General features: G+C 44.5%; 1 protein-coding gene across 15 annotated transcripts in view; it reads left to right on the top strand.

Annotated features, from left to right (window-relative positions):
* TRRAP (transformation/transcription domain associated protein) overlaps positions 1-19,860 on the top strand; it is a 111,773-nt gene that overhangs the window by 15,815 nt on the left and 76,098 nt on the right. For 12 of the 15 annotated variants that reach the window (XM_078074328.1, XM_078074335.1, XM_036064852.2 and 9 more), the window contains 11 exons: positions 360-456; positions 2,985-3,123; positions 6,220-6,298; positions 7,806-8,040; positions 8,725-9,085; positions 9,173-9,270; positions 9,727-9,921; positions 10,906-11,097; positions 13,239-13,404; positions 15,236-15,492; positions 17,529-17,729. In XM_078074328.1, coding sequence (XP_077930454.1) covers positions 360-456; positions 2,985-3,123; positions 6,220-6,298; positions 7,806-8,040; positions 8,725-9,085; positions 9,173-9,270; positions 9,727-9,921; positions 10,906-11,097; positions 13,239-13,404; positions 15,236-15,492; positions 17,529-17,729 — 2,020 coding nt within the window. The remainder of the gene's footprint in view (positions 1-359; positions 457-2,984; positions 3,124-6,219; positions 6,299-7,805; positions 8,041-8,724; positions 9,086-9,172; positions 9,271-9,726; positions 9,922-10,905; positions 11,098-13,238; positions 13,405-15,235; positions 15,493-17,528; positions 17,730-19,860) is intronic. The other 3 variants (XM_078074332.1, XM_036064861.2, XM_036064864.2) reach the window with 1 other exon arrangement.

The raw sequence follows: 19,860 nt of genomic DNA on the forward strand, positions 1-19,860 counted from the left end.
CAGCCCTTGGTGGCCCTAACTGGGGTCTTTCACGGAGCAGACAGTCTCCTGATAGAGTCTGCTGGCTGAGTGGATCAGTCTGGCCTGGGCTCTGGGATGCACGTTGGAGCTGCTCTGGAATGGCTTGGAGAACTGCTTGCTTCATGCCTTTAAACCCTTGTGTTATTTGGAACTGCACACAAATGTAGAGTATTTACGGTTGGTGCTGCGTTCTGGTCTGTGTAGAAATCACATTTTTAGTAATTTCAAATCACAAATTTAGAAATCACAATTTTAGTAATTACTGTAGGCTTTGATTAATATTAACATCACCTAAAGAGTTGAGCTAATATTGTAAATTCTATTCGCTTCTCATTCAGGCAACATAAGCTTTACAACAAGGAGTTGTATGCTGACTTTATTGCCGCTCAGATTAAAACATTGTCATTTTTAGCTTATATCATCAGAATTTATCAGGTAAGTTCATTGACTTCTAAGTCAAGTTTACTAAGATATAATGTACATGCAGTAAAATTCACCTTTTGTAGGTATTCAGTTCTATGAATTGACAGATGCATGTAGTTAGTAACTACCAACACAATGAAATAGAGAGCATTTCAAAATTTCTTTTATACGTTTACAGTCCATTTTCTCCCCAGTCCCTGGCAAACACTGACTTGTTTTTTGGCACCTAGTTTTGCCCTTTCCAGAATGTCGAACAAATGAATCCCATAGTTGGGTAGTGAGTGTCACTTCTTTCGCTTAGCAGTAGCGCTGAGATTTAGTCTTACTATTCTGTTTTTACTGGTGGTTAGCTGTCTTAGTCTGCTTAGGCTCCCTCCCAAAATACCATAGTGGATGGCTCAAACAACAAAAACTTACCTTCTCACAGTTCTGGAAGTTCGGAAGGCCAAGATCAAGGTTCTAGCAAGTTTCTGGCAAGGACTCCGCCTTCTTGCTGTGTCCTCACATGGGGTGGGGGCGGAGGAATGAGATGCAGACATTACTGTTTCTCTTCTAAGGCCACAGTCCATTGGATTAAGGCCCCATACTTAAGACCACATTTAACCTTAATTACTGCCTAAAGACTCTGGTTTCTGGGGCGCCTGGGTGGCTCAGTTGGTTAGGCAACTACCTTCAGCTCAGGTCATGATCCTGGAGTCCCAGGATCGAGTCCCGCATCGGGCTCTCTGCTCAGCGAGGAGCCTGCTTCTCCCTCTGACCCTCCCCCCTCTCATGTACTCTCTCTCATTCTCGCTCTCTCAAATAAATAAATAAATCTTTAAAAAAAAAAAAAGACTCTGGTTTCTGGGTACAGTCACAATGGGGGTGAGGGCTTCAGCATGGATTTGGGGGGCGGGGGGGACACACTGTCGTCTGTAGCTGCAGTACCCCCCTGTATGGATGCACCGGGCTGTGTTTATCCATTCACCAGTTGCTGAACATTTGGGTTGTTTCTAATTTTTTTTTTTAAGCAGCTTTATCACAATATAATTCACATATTAATTGTACACTTTTAAAGTGTACAGTTAAGGGGTTTTTAGTTTATTCGAGGCTTTATACAACCGTCACTACCATCTGATTTTAGAACTGTGTCACCCTAAAAAGAATCCCCATCCTGATTACCATCGACGTTCATTTTCCTGTGGTCCCCAGCCCCTGATAGCCACCAGTGTCCTTTCTGTCGGTAGATAAGCCGATTGCATTTCTGGACATTGTTAATAAGTCCATCGTAAATAAACCCTGGCACCCAGATTTTCATATGGATGTATTTGGTGCATCGACTTCCGCTGCTGTTGAAAGTTGTGTGTTATAGCAAGTTTTGAGGAGAGATTGGAACTTTAAAAAATGGCATCATTCATAAGCCAGTGATAGAAGAGTTTGGGATGCTCTTTTGAGGAGCCTGAAGAGTGATTTTGTTTCTGTTCTTCTGCACTCATAGTTGTAGTCTGTCCTGATTTCAGTCCTGAGAAGAACTTGGAGGAAAGAAATGACACCTTATTTCCCATTAGTCATACAATGTTTTTGAGTAAAATTCTGGTGTAGTTGTAGTTATGTATAGCAGTGGAATTACATTACAGTTTTTTTTTTTTTTTTAAGGAGAAAACTTAATTTTCGGAAAAGTAAAAACGAAAACACGTTGCCAAATTGTGTAGAGTAAAAACTACCCTTGAAAGCATTTGTAACTATTTGGTCCCTTTTTAAGGGCATTTGTCTAGATAATGATAATTTGCACTGAGAATATGGAACTTTTGGTTTTAAAAATCTGAATTAGGTACCCCTGGATATTTTAGTCAGCTTGAGCTATCTTAATACTATCTTCATACTCCTCAGAAGGAAACTGATGAGAGCTTATTCTGAGTTAAGGAAAGATTCTGTCTCTTTCGTGTCGTTAGCAACATACGTTAACGGGACGACTGAGTAGATTATGTTCTATGAAATTTTCTTTTTTTTTTTTTTTTTAGCTTTATTTATTTATTTGAGAGAGAGAGAGACAGCGAGAGAGGGAACACAAGCAGGGGGAGTGGGAAGAGAGAGAAGCAGGCTCCCGCTGAGCAGGAAGCCCGATCCGGGGCTCGATCCCAGGACCCTGGGATCATGACCTGAGCCGAAGGCAGACGCTTAACGACTGAGCCAGCCAGGCGCCCTCTATGAAATTTTCAATATTCTCCCTCCTCCCCACCAATAATAAGTGATTCGTAATCATTATTAGAAGTTGGGAAAATACAGAAAAGTCCAAAAAAGTCATCCATAATCCCATTGTGTAAAAGAAACTTCTACTTAACGTTGCCGTACATCCTTCCACCGTGGTAGTGATCGCACGCACTATTAAAACTTTCTGGATAATAACTGTTTATTAGGATGATTACTTTATGAGGATCCTTTGAGCCACACTTAGTCTTACTGAACTTTTTTGAAGTTTATAAAATTGGGGTTTTTCTTACCCTACCCCTCCCCCCCAGTCTATATCAATGTAACCGTTGTTTTCCTCCTCGTTTTTACAGGAGTTGGTGACTAAGTACTCTCAGCAGATGGTAAAAGGAATGTTACAGTTACTTTCAAATTGCCCTGCGGAGACCGCACACCTCAGAAAGGAGCTTCTGATCGCTGCAAAGCATATCCTCACCACAGAGCTAAGAAACCGTACGTCCACCTTATCTTGCAATGCTTGTGTGGACCTCTCTGCCTGTGGGACTGCGGACATCCCCTTGTTGGGCTGAGTCTTTAGTTCACTCGGGTGTTTCAGGCTCCATGTGTCCTTTCTCTACTGCTATCTTGGGTTTACTCTTTCCCCTTCTTCCTCCCTCGTTACCTCCGCGCTCTTGGTCTGCCTCTCTTCTTTGCCTGCCACCAGGGTTCTCCCTGTATCTTCCCAACAGCCTCATAATTAATGTGATCATTTCCTTAGCATATTGCATGTCCTCAGCATCTCATGGTACTTCTGTGCCTTTTGGCTGCATATCTTTTGAAAATGCAAGGAGCTATTTGCTTATTAACTGTCAGCTAACAAACTTTAGAAAGTGAGAAGAAAACAGTGTTTTCTTTCTCCATACTGTGAAAATGGTGGATGGGTCCTGTTTTTATGCACAAGATTATTACTTGCCTTTTGCTAATTTGATAATTATACTTTTCTATCAATTATTGGTATATAATTTAAAATTAATATATCAATTATTGATATATAGTTTAAAATTATTGATATATAATTTAAAAATACTTATATTTGTATTTGCTATGTCCAAATCGTTATGTTGAAGTTAATCCTAATTGTTTTGAGATGGTAATCCTTTTCCCCCAGTAAGGATTCAATATTCAATGTTTTATTTGCCTGGCTTGTAAATTGGAGTGTACGTAAAACTAAGATTGGGCTTTCTTACATAGTTCTTAAATATGAAAGGAAAGGTACAGTTAGAGTGTTAATACATGAGTGAATACAATAAAGCTCAGATGTTTTTATGCTGTTAAAATACAAATTATAGTGATACTGCATATGGATATAGCTGAGTGGAATATAGACATTTTTAAAACCTTTTAAAAAAATGTAACATAGCAGAGTGCCCAAAAGAAATGTATGATTTTTGCCAAAAATTACAGAATAAACGCACGTGCACATCCCACAGGTTGAGAAATTCTGTGTCACCGGCACGCAGAGCCCCCCCCCCCCCCCCCATCACCACATGCCTCCAGGGCTGAGGACCGTTGGCAGTTTGTCCAGTCCCGGCTCCCTTGGCCGTATGTGGCTTTTCTACATGTTCATCTCTGAACAGTATCAACATAGAAGAATTTTAAGTGGGATAGTTTAAAATCGATTCACTGCAGTTCTCAGATTAATTATTGGCATTCCTGCCATTTGAGTCATGAGGCTCTGGGAGGTGCTTTTGGGGAGTTGTGTAGCAGGAGGTTTCTACTTGTGAAATGCTGACAGATAAAAAAACCTTTCCCATGCTTATCAGATAATCGTGTTCCATCACCTGCAGCCTGGCCCCATGAGCCGCACAGCTCTGTTTCGGTCTTCACGGTACTCCACAAAGATCAGTGCGTTTCCAAGATGCTGCTCTCAGGGTTTGATCACATTAGGCTGGTTGAATTCAGCTTTTAGAGCCCCCCTCTCCCCTTTTAATTCTCTCTACTGATTTTTTTTTTTTTAACAAGGTACTTTAGGATACTTTATTTAGAAGCCCATAGTAGTTCTTAGACTTAAGTGGGTAAAAACATCACATCTCAAAAGGATTTTTATTTAAAGAAATACTTAAAGAATCATTTTAAATGTTAGTATTGTTACGTATTATATTATTATAAAATACAAAAAATGTGTTCATATAGCTAAAATTTACACATCCACTAACATTTTCAGTTAGCCCTACTTTTTTTTGGTATCCGAAACGATACCAAATGGTAACCCATTTGCACTAATCCTGAAGAGCAGTAGTTTGAGAAAACCTAGCTGTTCAACAGTGTTACCCATTTTTCTGGAGATTCTGATGCTAGGTCATGGAGGGAATCTGGGAATTAGTGCTGTATAGCTTAATTTCTTACCACTTCCTCCTTGCACACTTTGCTCGTCCCTAGCCAGCCCGCCAGCACTTGGTGCCTGAGTCCTTAGCATCTTTCCGTCTGTGCCTCCTTCCTCTGGGCCACCTCCTGAGGACATCCCAGGCACGTTCCCTTCTCTGACTTGAGAGGGATTGCTGGTTGCTTGCTTCCATTTGGCACTTCTCCCTCTGCTGCCTCGCTTTGGGAGTTACCTGGAGACGTGCATTGTGTCTCTCTAGGGCACGCTCTTCTGTTCGATCTTTGACCCGTCGTAGTTGTTAGCTGGTGGAGAATGTACTTCATTTACTGAAGCTGGCCACAATGTCAGGCTTGTTCCAGAATCTAAACATCCTTTGAATATTTGTGGCCAGAGTTCCCTGGGGGAGTGTGGAGGAGAGGCCTAAAATACGCAGGTTGCTCCCTATGTTCGCACCCTCAGCATTGTGATTTGTCCCTGAGTGAAGACCAGCTGTTTCTACCCTGGTGAGGCCTGCAGGGGACCAGGAGGGGCTTTGCTGATGATTCCATCTGCAGGATTAGACAGAACCCCCATGAGTTTCTAGTCAGCATCACTCGAGGAGTGGGGACCCCTAACCTGGGCCCCATGTCTAGGAGAACCCTGTAGAATTTTTAGACTTTTATAATTTATTTCTCCATAATGAGTAGCCATAAAACGTTTAAGAAGGATGACTTCAGCACAGTGAATAAAGGGGCATTTAGGAGAGCTGCCTCTCTTCTCCAGATAGGCGTGGGTGGATGGTGGCAGTTTTGGGTTTTTTTTAATAAGATTTTTTTTTTTTTTTAAATTTTTAAGTAATCTCTACACCCAGCATGGGGCTTGAACTCACAACCCCAAGACCAAGAGTCACCGCTCTTCCAGCTGAGCCAGCCAGGCGCCCTGCTGGTGACAGCTTTTAAGGATGGTGGGATGGGCCTCCAGCCAAGTACTAGGGGCAGGTTCCCTGCCAAGGAACGGGAAGCTCACTTTTTCTCGTTCATTCTCTGATACTGAATGTGATCCTCCCTGCGTCTTTGACAGCAGGCAGCTTGTGTGGCCCCACAGAGCCAGTGTCTTGGACTGAAATACAGCATGTGGGTTTTTTTCCTCCCCACGTGTTTCCAAATCTAGATTGCTAATTGACTGTAGGTTGGCTCTTGTGTTGTTGGTGTAATTGGTGACATGTGTAATGGACATTTGTGTTCTAGAGTTCATTCCTTGCATGGACAAGCTGTTCGATGAATCCATACTCATTGGATCAGGATATACTGCTCGAGAGACTCTCAGGTACGGTATTAAATGTGCAGTATCTATTGAAAAAATGCAGAGGGGGCAGTGAGACGTGGTACTTTGTGTTATGAGTGTTTCAACAGGTGTAGGCTTTACTGTCCCTTTGGATTTAGAATTGCAGGAAGTTTGGAAATGCCTTAGGTTGGTTTTTGTGCCTTAGCTTACAGGGAAAAATCAGAATAGTTGTCTTGATTTAAATCGTACGTAGAACTATCTGACTTGTGTTAGTTTTTCTGTTGGCCTTTTTTTTCTTTTTATATAACAAGTGTGTCTCTTTATTATAAAAGAATATTTAATAACTCAACAAGAAGCAAGAAGGAAAGGAAACCTTTTGGTTCTACACAAGAGGGAGTTCAAGTAACATGGATAATATTTTGGTGTATTTCCTTCTAGCTTTATTTTTTATGCATTTTATAGAATAAATGTAGTTATGATCATGTTTATCATTTCTAAAGGAGAAAGTTAATATTTTATCATGTTTTACAACGTAAAATGAAGCAACGTTAGTAATTTTTTTGGTTCTAACATGGGAGGTGTAATAGATCTTTTGAAAAATATGCAGAACGCTTTCAATATGATACAGGCAATCCACTACGTTTTCCGTATAAAGTAGTTACAAATATGAAGATGCTTTTTTATAGCTTGCAGTTGAACCTGGCTGCAGTTGGACATGAGATCATGTCACCCCTGCTAGAGACCCTCCTGTGGTTCTCTGTTGCCCTTGGAAAAGACCACCAGACTCACCGCTTGCGTGGGCTTTGGCTCTCCCTTCCGGACCTGCCGCAGCCACGCTGGCCTCGGTGGCACTTCCCACTTAGGGCCTGTGTCTATCCAGTTTCCTCTTTCTGGAAATTTCCCTGGCTCTTTGCCCCGTGGCCCTTTGTCCTTAAGGTCTCCGCATCGGTGTGATCTTTTCAAAGGGGCTTTGCCTGCCCCCTGAGAGTGGCTCCCCCTCTGGTCTTCGTCCCGGTGTTTTCACGTCTCCCACAGCACATTCTGGGGTGTTTCCCCTCCTATAAATATGCTTCCTGAGGGCCGGGGCTTTGTTCACTTTGGTCACTGGTGATCTGGTGTCTGGCTCATGGCTGGCACGTGGTGGGTGTCCAGACCTTTAGTCAGTGAGTACTCAGTAGCCCAAATGTTCTTTTTCTGTCTCTGTGAAATGGTCACAATGTATAAGGTATTAATTGACACACACTGAGTATGTCACTGTCTGTCTTTGGGTAACAAAACCCGTTCCGTGTGTGACTGAGCTGGTGGTGATTTCTGCTCATGTATGTGCCCCTGTGACCATGAGATGCGAGAACTTGGAAAGTAAAGATTTAGGCACCGAGCCCAGACTTGAGCCTCGTGGTCGTATAGCTGGGGAAGCTGGAACCATAGAAAGCATGCCCCAAGTGTACCGCCCTGTGTGTTGCTGGGGCACGTGGTGGGGGAAACGGTGGCCTGCAGATGTGGGAGCGTGGGAACTGACCCGCACGCTAGCAGAGATCTCTGCCCACAGGCCCCTCGCCTACAGCACGTTGGCCGATCTCGTGCACCACGTCCGTCAGCACCTGCCCCTCAGTGACCTCTCCCTCGCCGTCCAGCTTTTTGCCAAGAACATCGATGACGAGTCTCTGCCCAGCAGCATCCAGACCATGTCCTGCAAGCTGCTGCTGAACCTGGTGGATTGTATCCGCTCCAAGAGCGAGCAGGAGAGCGGCAATGGGAGAGACGTGCTAATGCGGATGCTGGAGGTACCAGTTCTGAGAGGCGTCGGCGTCCTGCTCTGTCATCTCTCCCACTGCTGTGCTTGTGCTTTACTGACAAGGTTATGCTGCCGTCAGATTGCCCAGCTGGATTCCGGGTGTCAGACCACCTGGGTTCAGATCCCCACCCCCCATTAAGTAGCCAGGCGTCCTTGGGCAAGATATTTAACTTCTCTGTGCCAGCCTACTCATCTGACCAGGGATAATCACAGGGTCTGCCTCCCAGGATTGTCATGAGAGATGATAAAACAGTACACGGTTGCTCTTAGCACGGTTCCTGGCAAGTACTTAGAAGACGTATTTCTGGGACACTGTGTAGCCAAGGGCTGGGTTCGCTGCGAACACCTCTGGAGAGGCACCCAATTGGGTGTGTGGGTACAGAGTAGAGCGTAATTGCCAAGGCCAGTGGGCGATAGTGTGGGTTTTGGAGTAGTCTGGGCTGCGTCCCGGCTTATCCGACAAGTCCCCCAGCTTTTCTGAGCCAGATTCTTCATGGCGACAGTGGCCATAGTGATGCCACTCTGGTTACCATTGGGGGAAATGGCACACTTCCTTCGTGCGAAGCAGAGTGACTTCCACAAGTGCTTTCACAGTTCGTTTTTCTGTCTTCTGAAAAGGTTGGCCTATCGAAGAGGAATGATTGTCTTTCTCGCCACTTTCTCTTCCTGCCAGGTCTTTGTTCTCAAATTCCACACCATCGCCCGGTACCAGCTCTCTGCCATTTTTAAGAAGTGCAAGCCCCAGTCAGAACTCGGAGCCGTGGAGGCAGCCCTGCCCGGGGTGCCCACTGCCCCCGCAGCCCCGGGCCCTGCCCCCTCCCCCGCGCCCGTTCCCACCCCCGCCCCGCCTCCACCCCCCACCCCCGCCACCCCCGTGACCCCAGCCCCTGTGCCTCCATTTGAAAAGCAAGGAGAAAAGGATAAGGAGGACAAGCAGACATTCCAGGTCACAGATTGTCGAAGTTTGGTAAAAACCCTGGTCTGCGGCGTCAAGACAATCACATGGGGCATAACGTCATGTAAAGCGCCTGGTGGTAATTCTGCTCTTGAATTATTTAGACATGATGTTTTTCACAGAGTGGGTTTATTCGCAGTAACTGATTATGCTCTCTCTCTTCCAGAAGCTCAGTTCATTCCCAACAAGCAGTTACAGCCCAAAGAGACTCAGATTTACATAAAACTTGTGAAATATGCAATGCAGGCTTTAGATATTTATCAGGTAAGGCAGTGCCCTGGAACCAGGCTCCCGAGTGTGGAGGAGAGATGCTAGTGATGGAAGGGGTCTTGAGAGTCCCATCTGTCATTATTTTGGCTGGTCGACAGTGTTTGTCTGCCCAGGTTTGCTTTTGTTCAGTAGCATAGCATCGCGTTAACGGGGAAGGGTCTCACTTGCGTCAGCGTGTACATTCTCTGGGGTGGCGGGTGGTGTAAGTGGACGGCAGTAGAAACAAGATTGAAGTTGACTCAGTTTGTTCCTGTTTGGAACCCTTAAAAAAGCTTTTTTGTTTGTTTTAATTATTTTCCAAAATTAAGCTGAGTATAGTGAATTAAAAGATGGGACGGGGCATTTCTTATCTAATTAAAATGTTCCGTTTTAAATATGTAGGTAATCTACTTATGGAATACATTCAGAGATGCCTAGTTTTGATGTCCACGGGTTTTCTCCCTGTGCTAGGTCCAGATAGCAGGAAATGGACAAACATACATTCGAGTCGCGAACTGCCAGACGGTCAGAATGAAGGAAGAGAAGGAGGTGTTGGAACACTTTGCCGGTGTATTCACAATGATGAATCCCCTAACCTTTAAAGAGATCTTTCAAACAACGGTCCCTTATATGGTGGAAAGAATCTCGAAAAATTATGCTCTTCAGGTATAAAACTCCTTTTTTATATCTTTTCAACATTAACTTTAAAGTTACTGGTTTAAGTGTTGAATACTTGGCATTCTGTTTATTTTGAGGGCTTTCTAAGTAATGTGTCTAAGGATGTGCTCATAGAACAAAAAATTTATTTAGTATTTTTTGAGAAAGAGAGTACACACACACACGTGCGAACGGGGGGTGGGGGTGGCGCAGAGGGAGAGAGAGAATCTCAAACAAACTGGTGGCTCAGTGGGTCAAACTCTTGATTTCAGCTCAGGTCATGATCGAGGTCATGGAATCAAGTCCCACATTGGGCTGTGCATTGAGCAGAGAGCCTGCTTGAGATTTTTCCTCCCTCTCCCTCTGCCCCGCCCCCCTCATTTGCTGAGTGCAAAACCTGATGTGGGGTTCGATCTCAGGACCCTAAGGTCATGACTGGAGCTGAAATCAAGAATTGGACGGTTAACCGACTAGAGAAAAATTAGGGTATAATATTAAAATTTTCAGGGAGCCTAGGTGGCTCAGTGGGTTGCTTGTCTGCCTTCGGCTTGGGTCGTGATCCCAGGGTCTTGGGATCGAGCCCCTTGTTGGGCTCTCTGATCAGCAGGGAGTCTGCTTCTCCCTCTCCCTCTGCCCCTGTCCCCTCTCATGCTTGGTCTCTCTCACTTTCTCTCTCTCAAATAAATAAAATCTTCAAGAAAAATTTTTTTTTTCGAAATAACAAGATGTTTTGGATCAGTTTCTTTCATTAGTAGAAATGATGTAGGCTCTTATTATTTGATGGTGAGGATAAATAAGGGACTTAAGTATTTGAAGTGAACTCCACTCAATGCTCAGCAGATTTATTAATTTTTTTTCCCTTGGGTGGATAATTAATTTCTTGGAGTATCTAATACAGCTTTGATTTTGTACTTTGGGACAGTTCATTACTTTGTGCTCAAGCTACTTTGAGGAGGGGACTATTTTTGTCACACGTGTGTCTTGTTTGGACAGATCGTTGCCAATTCCTTCTTGGCGAACCCTACTACCTCGGCCCTGTTTGCTACGATTCTGGTGGAGTACCTCCTGGACCGCCTGCCGGAAATGGGCTCCCACGTGGAGCTCTCCAACCTGTACCTCAAGCTGTTCAAGTTGGTCTTTGGCTCCGTCTCCCTCTTTGCAGCTGAAAACGAACAAATGCTGAAGGTAAAGCTCACTTAGATCCAAGTGTACTTTGTTTGGGGTTTTTTTTGTCGTGTTTTAATTCCTGTTTTCACTTTTGCACAGACTGGAGTTGCTTTTTTTATATTTGTAAAGTGCTCTTTGAATTAGTAAATACTTGGAACCAATAAGGACCAGATGTGAAAAACATTTCATAGATTTCTAAGCAGAGCTGAGTGTATCGGTGATTTAAAGCAAGAACCTCAGGATGCCTGTGGTCGGCAGTGGGTTGCCAATAGTATTGCCACCACTAATTTTTTTTTAATTCAAATTTCTTTCTCTGGATGATTACACAAGTAAAATAGGAACCCATCATTCCTATTTTAAAAATTGAGCGATGGAAAGGAACAAAGAAGGAGAAAATGTTTTCACCGAGTTCTAGGTGAAGAGAAACAGTTGGCTTTGTAACCGTTCTGATGACGTTAGCCTTCCTCCACTTTAACTTTGTTTCTACTCTGTGTTCTTATTTTCTGTGGCAATATGTGAACATCTCATTTCGGGACCAGTTGTTTATTTTCCCCCTTTATATGAAGAATTCTAACCAATTTGTATTCCTTATTAATACTGTCTTGGAGGGATGTGCGTCCTCACATTTTTGTGGATGACTAATGCAGTATAATTTGATGTCGTCAGTTATTTGATTTTAGCAAATGGCTAAAAAACTTACCCGTGGTTCCATCTACCGCTGAAAAAGCAGCAGATGGTGTAACAGAAAACCTAATAAAAATTCACTTCCACTGAAGGCAGAATATTTTAGTTCTTGCAGAAAGTAGAATGTTATCACCAGTTGTCTCTGAAGAGTGATGTCTTCCTGTGGGGGAATTCTGAAGAAGTAAACAAGATCCTTTTTTTTTTTTCCTGGAGTAGTAAAAGTACAGATGGTGACAAAGAGCACCGGTCATCTCTGCTTTTATGTGACTGTTTCCTTAGGGAGTTTTTCAGTTCTAGAGTAATCACTTGTCAACAACCTTGACATTACTTTCGTGTTCATATGAAAGAAAAATACTTGAATTTTTCTAAGAAGAAATATTTGATTTCAGTCTGTGTCCGCATGATTTGGTATCGTCAAAAAATTTAAATTTTGCTAACGTTAGATACAGAACAACAACAACAAAAACAGAACAAACCCTAATGGTAGGTTGTTGGAGTATTGTTCCGGAAAAACATTCAAAGAAGAAATTTCATCGAACTTTTTGTCAAAATAATAGATATGGTTGATTTAGTCTGTAAAATAAATCTATCATGCCACCTATGACAGCAGATTGGGAACTGTGTCATTGACCACCCAGCACTTCTCAGTTCACGTTAAATATGCCTGTAAAATGTTTCACGTGCAGCCTGACCTGTCACATGTTAAAACCAGGACCTGAAAAGTACAAGATAAAAAGCTAATCTGGCTTAAAATATTAATTAAAGCTATTATAAGCTAATAAAGTGCTTTTTTTTATTAAAGAAATACCCATTTTTTTCCGATTAAGTCTTCCAAAACCTTATAATCTCAATTTTTTTTTTTCTCAAGATTTTATTTATTCATTTGAGTGAGAGCGCACGTACACAGGCAGGCAAGCGGGAGGAGGGGCAGAGGGAGAGGGACAAGGACTCTGCACTGAGTGCGAGCCGTACCTGGGTCTCACCACCCTGAGATCAGGACCTGAGCTGAAATCAAGAGTCAGATGCCCCCTTATGATCTCAATTTTTGCGGCTCTTCAAAGTGTGTGTGTATCATATTTGATAGTGAAGTTTCACTTCCCTTAGGTGATTTTTGCACTTAGATTGTTATAGGAAATGGACATCTTCATCTTGTTTGATGATTTAGTCTTATAAAGGAAGTGACCATATTCACAGGAATTGCAGGGCCAAAAAAGGGTGTCACCTTTTCAACATCAGGTAACTACACAGTAACGTAGGAACCTATTAAATGCTTCTTTTGCGGCCATCCTGGTGGAAACCAGCATATATTTTAAAACCAATTAATTTGAGCCAAATAAAGGTTGGAAAGGTCTTGTTTTGTTTTTCCTTTTGGAATGAAGTCATCAGAATTACCTTCCATTCCTGTTTGCATTGAACTGTTGGTGTGGCCCCTCCTCATTTAGAGCCTATTAACCTGCCTTTTCTCCACCCTGCAGCCCCACCTGCACAAGATTGTGAACAGCTCCATGGAGCTTGCACAGACTGCCAAAGAACCCTATAACTACTTCCTGCTTCTTCGGGCTCTCTTCCGCTCCATTGGGGGAGGCAGCCATGACCTCCTGTATCAGGAGTTTTTGCCTCTCCTACCAAACCTCCTGCAAGGTCAGAGCAGTGACTTTGATTGCCTTTTAGTCTTGTGTGCACGTATGAGTTTGGCTGCCTGTGTTTGTGGGGTTCATCCTCTGCACCCAGCGAAGGTCATGGTAAGGGGATGGATGTATATGTCACCTGCCGGGGGTGTGTGTGTGTGTGTGTGTGTGTGTGTGTGTGTGTGTCCATCCATCCATCCATCCATCCTTGTGTCCCACTCTCTTTAAAGGCAGTGGGACTTGGGGTGCCTGGGTGGCTCAGTCGTTAAGCGTCTGCCTTCGGCTCAGGTCATGATCCCAGGGTCCTGGGATCGAGTCCCACATCGGGCTCCCTGCTCCGCGGGAAGCCTGCTTCTCCCTCTCCCACTCCCCCTGCTTGTGTTCCCTCTCTCGCTGTGTTTCTCTCTGTCAAATAAATAAAAATAAAAAATCTTTAAAAAAAAAAAAAAAAAAAAAAAAGGCAGTGGGACTTTGAAGGGAGCCCTCCTGTTCAGGGATGGACCTTCCCCTCCCTGCTCGAAGTTGAACAGAGTTGGAAGGTTTTCATCACCCTGGTCAGGCTTTGGTTGTATTTTTGTAGCCTTTGGTAATAAGCCTAGAAAATGGTTTCTAGGGCTGCTTAGTAATAACGTCAGGGATCCCTAGATTGAAAGAGAATCGGAGTAAGACAGGGAAAAGACAATTATAAAGCTGATTTATGAGTTTATATTTTTATTTTATTGCACATTTGCATAAACAGAATCCTATAATTGCCATGTAAGCAGGAATGCTTCCAAGATACAGAGCTAAAAAAGGGGCTCCTTAAAGAGAACATACGATACTTCGGAGCCATTGGGAAATGGTTGACCACATGGCCTGTAATATGGCCCTAAGTGCACCACCCGTAATCCAGCTCCATTGTCCATATTTAACCCCATCTCTGGTCATCCCCAGCCGAGCCCTCTGCTCTGAGGAGTCTGATTTCCTCCCCCTGCATTCTCTGTGCTGTCCCCAAGCTCATTTCTCCCTACCTCGCTGTGTTCAGGTGGATCCCCTTCTGGGAACTTGGTCTTCCCCTCTCCTCCTCCTCCTCGACTCTGAATCCAGTGATGCTGCTGTGGCACCTATTCTCTGGGTCTCTCCATCCTTTCTAGCTTGTCTCTGAGCACTCGGGGCGCGTCCTGATCTGACGTGTTTCAGTTAGGAAGGAGTTCAGGGTACCCTCGTGAAGAGTGGGGAGGTTGACTTTGTAAAAAGGAAGTTCCTCTCTATTGATAGGAAACAAAAGTGGATTTTTTTAAAGAAAACGTTTATTTTACAGCATAGACCTCAACTGTGGTCTGTTGGAAGCCTGATAAAAGATGTAAAGTTGTAAACCTCAAGCATGAGGTGAATGCATCTTACTGGTCTGTGTCTTTGGATTGGGCTTGTTACAAACATAACAGGATTTTTATTTATTTATTTTTTGAGGGGTGGGAGGGGCAGAGGGAGAGAGAATCCCAAACAGGCTCCACAATGAGCACGGAGCCCAACGTGGGGCTCCATCTCAGGACCCTGAGCCGAAATTAAGAGTCAGACACTCAGTTGCCTGAGCCACCCAGGCGCCCCACGTAACACGATTTTTAAAAGATCTATGTATAATATTAACTGTTTCATTAAGATTGATGTTAAGTAATTATAGCTTAAATTATAATTTAGAATTGTGTTCAGCCTGCTGTTGTTACTGTGAACATGACCGACAGAAGGGGTCATGGTTACAGAAAAGATATGTTGATAATAAAAGGCGGAACCGTTATTTGGTACAGTTGACTTCGGCCTGTCTGGGAGTAACTGTCCTCTCTGACGTCCGCAAACCCCGTGTTTAGGGCTGAACATGCTGCAGAGCGGTCTGCACAAGCAGCACATGAAGGACCTCTTCGTGGAGCTGTGTCTCACGGTGCCCGTGCGGCTGAGCTCGCTCTTGCCGTACCTGCCCATGCTGATGGACCCCTTGGTGTCTGCTCTCAACGGGTCGCAGACGTTGGTCAGCCAAGGCCTGAGGACCCTGGAGTTGTGTGTGGACAACCTGCAGCCTGATTTCCTCTATGACCACATTCAGCCAGTCCGCGCGGAGCTCATGCAGGTAAGCTCGAGTTCTCACCAGTGCCAGCACAGGGCAGGACGTTGGGTGCTCACATATCTAGTTTTTACTAGGAATTTTAGGCTAGTGGTTTCCAGAAGTGACGGGCCTCCATTGAGCTCCCTGTGCCCCACGTTGGGCTCTCTGCAAGATGAAGTGGTGTAGCTTTCAACTTTAGGAGTCTTCTGGCTTACGAAAAGATGTGAAGAGATACTCTGTGTATGGAGTAGACATCGTTTTGTAGCATTTCCCTTTTTCGGAGGGCTTTCACATGGGGCACGTCCTCATTCAGTTGATGACTTATGAAGGCCGGTGTTACAGTTACTATGTGCTGCCAGGGAGATCCTTTCTGTATCCACAGAAGGTCTTGAGATACCACAGTAAAGAGAAGCAGACTCCTAAGGGAAGCGCAGGTGTCCACTTTGGGGTCAAGGGAAATGAAGCAGGTAATCAAGGAGATTGTTGTGAAAACATTCTGTATTTTCTCTTCATGAGAGTCTGTATATTAAATATCAGGTATTTTCTTCGTGTTTTGTAGTCGTATTGATTAATAACATAGTATTTGTTAGAGGTTTAGGGTGCCTGTTACTTATTCATCTGCCCCTTTGGTATAGAATATTTGGCCCCAAGGAGGGGGTCAGAACGCCAGCTTTATATGATGGAGACTCCCTAACTCCTAAAAGATAGGAGTCCAGATTGGAAACTGCAGCATGCACTTGAGGCTGGGCGTGGGAGACTTAACCCCACCAGTGCTGATTTGGGCTCCATCTAGGTGGGAGAGGATGATACTGAAGGTCGGGTCAGGGCCCTAAGTCCACTCTCCCAGTTGTCATTTGGAGACTCGACCAAGAGCCTACCTCAAGAACAGCACTGTTGGTTCTGGAAGGCAGACCATGGGCCTGATCCAGGTGTGGGTGAGCACCATGCAGGAGGAGGAGGAGGCAGGGATGGGCTCATGGGCCTCTTGCCATTCCATGGGGCAGACAGCCCTAAGGAGAGACTTACTGCTTTTGGAGAGACAGTAAACTCCCCACCCCCGCTCCCACACTAGACAAGGAGCATCTCTCTCTGATCCCATCAACCAGCACTCATTCCCAATGCCACCCCCTCCTGGGAGTGAAGCAGAATTTCCCTTTCCTGAGGATACATGAGGAGTGGTTGGGCTGGGTCCCGGGGTGGAGGTAGGGAGGCTTAGCACCTCTCAACAGGTGTTCATTAAGGACAAGTCTTTTTGTACCTTTAGGGACGTAAGAGAAATTGAAATTTTGCTTTCAAGAAAAGTTCAAGATTTTATGTTGTCTATCTGACATTGTTATGGAAAGTGATTTAAGAAAATTGACTTAAATAGACAGACATAGTAATTTTTAGGACTTAAGATAGTCCAGGTAAGGGAATGTGGGAAAATTGGCAAGAGTTTTTTGAAACAGGTGAGTGCGTGTGGTCCTTTCACTAATTGTAAGTACAAGGTACACGTCCTTGTCGTGTATTCCTGTAAGGCAGGTCCTGTCATGATCCGTGTTTCCCCTCTTCACCATCCTTTCTCATGTGAGGTTTGAAATGTGTAAGATAGTTTATCTGTCTTATTTGTAGGAATGTCATGTTTATACATTATAAAGCCTAATAATAGTAAAAACCTGAGAACTCACCATCAAACCCCAGGACAAGAACTTTATCAGTAATTAGCATTTCTCTCCATGCTTCTGATCCTATTTTGTATATATGCTTAAACCATATGTTGCTTAGTTTTCTTGCTTTTGAGCTCTGCGATACTTATCATATGCTACCGTTTGTATTTCAGGGGCATTGAAGGATATTTATGTTTATGTGTGCATTTTCTTTAGAGACAAAATGTTTCTGGAAGGACACACAAGACTAATAACAGTGGTTTTCTCCCAAGAAGGGGAAGTGCATGTTTGGGGGACAGAGATGGGAGGAAGAATTTTTGCTAAATAGTCTTTTATAACTTGCGAATTATGATCTATGAACCACGAGAATGCATCACCTTGAAAGGATTTTAATGAAAGTGTGTTGGGTTGTAGGCTTTATGGCGCACCCTGCGCAATCCTGCTGATAGCATTTCTCACGTGGCCTACCGAGTCCTTGGTAAATTTGGTGGCAGTAACAGGAAGATGTTGAAGGAATCCCAGAAGCTGCACTATGTTGTGACTGAGGTTCAAGGCCCAAGTATCACGGTGGAGTTTTCCGATTGTAAAGCATCTCTTCAGCTCCCGATGGAGAAGGTAAATTTGGAAATTTTCAGGAGCTTCTTAAAGATCCTACACATTTCATTTTAAGAACGCTGATTTCTATTTGAAAATACATAAATAAAACATGTACTTTCTTGAGAGGGAATTTTTTTTTTCTTAAAGATTTTATTTTTACGTCATCTCAGTACCCAATGTGGGGCTCGAGCTCACAACCCTGAGATCAAGAGTCGCATGCTCTATCGACTGAGCCAGCCAGGTGCCCCTTAGGAGGGAATTTCTGACTCAAAGTACCGAATGTATTTGGGGACCAGCTTGGTTGGCAAGGGGCCTTTCATCACACCAGAAGGCCGGGGGAGGTGTGCTGCGTGAGAACTTTGGACGCTTGAGCAGTTTCATCTTTCCTGACAGAGCAGCAGGTGATGATACCCAGCACATCCTCCGCTTGAACTTAGTCTGTTTTGATGCCTGGCAGGCTTTACTTCAAGTGTCGTTTAGAACCCAGGTTAATCCAATACTTATCACTCCTGAGCACCTGCTGTCTCTCCTGGCTCCTTAGCCCGCTGCAGACAGCTCTTTGTTCTCTCTCCATCTGCCATTTAGAACTCCTGTTTCATTGGGTAAAAAATGGACAGACTGTGTCCCCAGCATCTTGCCAGAGTGTCCCACTCTGCTACCTTTGCTTTATCTTTATTGAAAGCTGTTTCCCACTCACCTGACTGAGCCCTCCCAGTCCTTTGTCACATGCATATTGTTCCACCTGGTTCTCATCTATATTGTCAAGGTCGACTCTCCCCCTTATCACAGAGCCAGCCTTTTTCCACCTTGTCTTAACAGCTTTTGTTACCATTATCTAGCCATTATAGACTGGGTATTTTTTTTTAAAGGGTGTGAGAGTAGCCTTTTGCGTGCATCTGTGTGACTCAGCTGTTTCATAAGCCAGATGCCAGCTGGGATTCCCGAACTCCTTGAAGATCTGGTCTTAAACCAGCATTCTGCGGCCTGGAGCGACTCAAAGCTCTCCCTGTGCTCAGGCTAACTGTCCTGGTGTGTCATACCATGGAGCCCTGCCTGCTCGCCTGTCTGTGTACGGAATTTACCCACTAGTGGGTTCTGTGGTGGTTGGTTTGTTTTTTTAACGACCTCTTAACATCTGGGAGGAATGATATCCATCATGGGTAAATGTCCCTCTAGTTATTTTCCATCATCATCTCTCAGTCATCCTGTCCCCCACACTTCCTCACGCGCATGCGTTGTCCCTGACCCTCCCCCAGCCCCGTCCCATGGATGGGGGTCCTCTCCAGACCTCAGGGGAAGGTGTAACCCCGGCTTCTCACCCAAGCCTTTTAAAAAATATCTGCCAGTTAAACACTAGTTTCCTCCTAAGAGACTACAGCTAAAAGTCCGTCTTTACATTGAAAGTTGCTATAGTGAACATCCTGTGTTAGTAGCACATTCCCACATTTTAGGTAATTTCCTTCGCACAGGATTCTGTTTGCTTCGGCCTTGTCAGGGCTGGTGGGTATTAGTAGTGAAAACTAAGGTACCTGACCTGTATTTGACCTCTGCATAGACTAAGCAGAGCCAGAAAATCTCTTTAGGAGTAGTTTTTCCCCCGAGAAGAAACCGAGTTTTGAAGAGAGGCTTCCAAGTCCTCCTGCAGCCCCACACGGACTTGAGGTGCACGAGGGGCCGGTTTCCCAGCAGCTGACGGCTGAGGGCGGAGGGGCTGCCGAGGCCAAGGGAAGAAGCAGCCTGGCCAAGCCGAGTGCCAGGGAATCCCCATTCAGATAATCCCCTTTGGGCACACTTCGCGATCCTTTATTCTTTTGGCAGGGAATTGGCTTAAAGGTTACATTGATCCTTAACCACTTCCGAAATTAGCCCCGTAAGCCAGGGGTGACTCAGCGAGGAGCTGTGCCCCTGCTCAATGTGGCCATGCGTGAGCCTGCAGGGCAGCTGCTGTCCCTGGCAGCCCCTCAGCTTCCTCGCACACAGCCTGGGGAAATGTTGCCTCCTGAACACAGATCAGTTTTTTGAGTGATAGGTGTGTAATTGTCCTTAAGGGTGACTAGCCTCTTAGCTGTTAAAGGCTTCACATGATTTTGTGTGTGATTGTGCCTTCCCCCGCCTTCCTTCTCAACCTGAGTAGGATAAAATGTGTGTG

This window comes from Halichoerus grypus, chromosome 6 (genome assembly GCF_964656455.1).
Source record: "Halichoerus grypus chromosome 6, mHalGry1.hap1.1, whole genome shotgun sequence".
Taxonomy (NCBI): Eukaryota; Metazoa; Chordata; class Mammalia; order Carnivora; family Phocidae; genus Halichoerus; species Halichoerus grypus.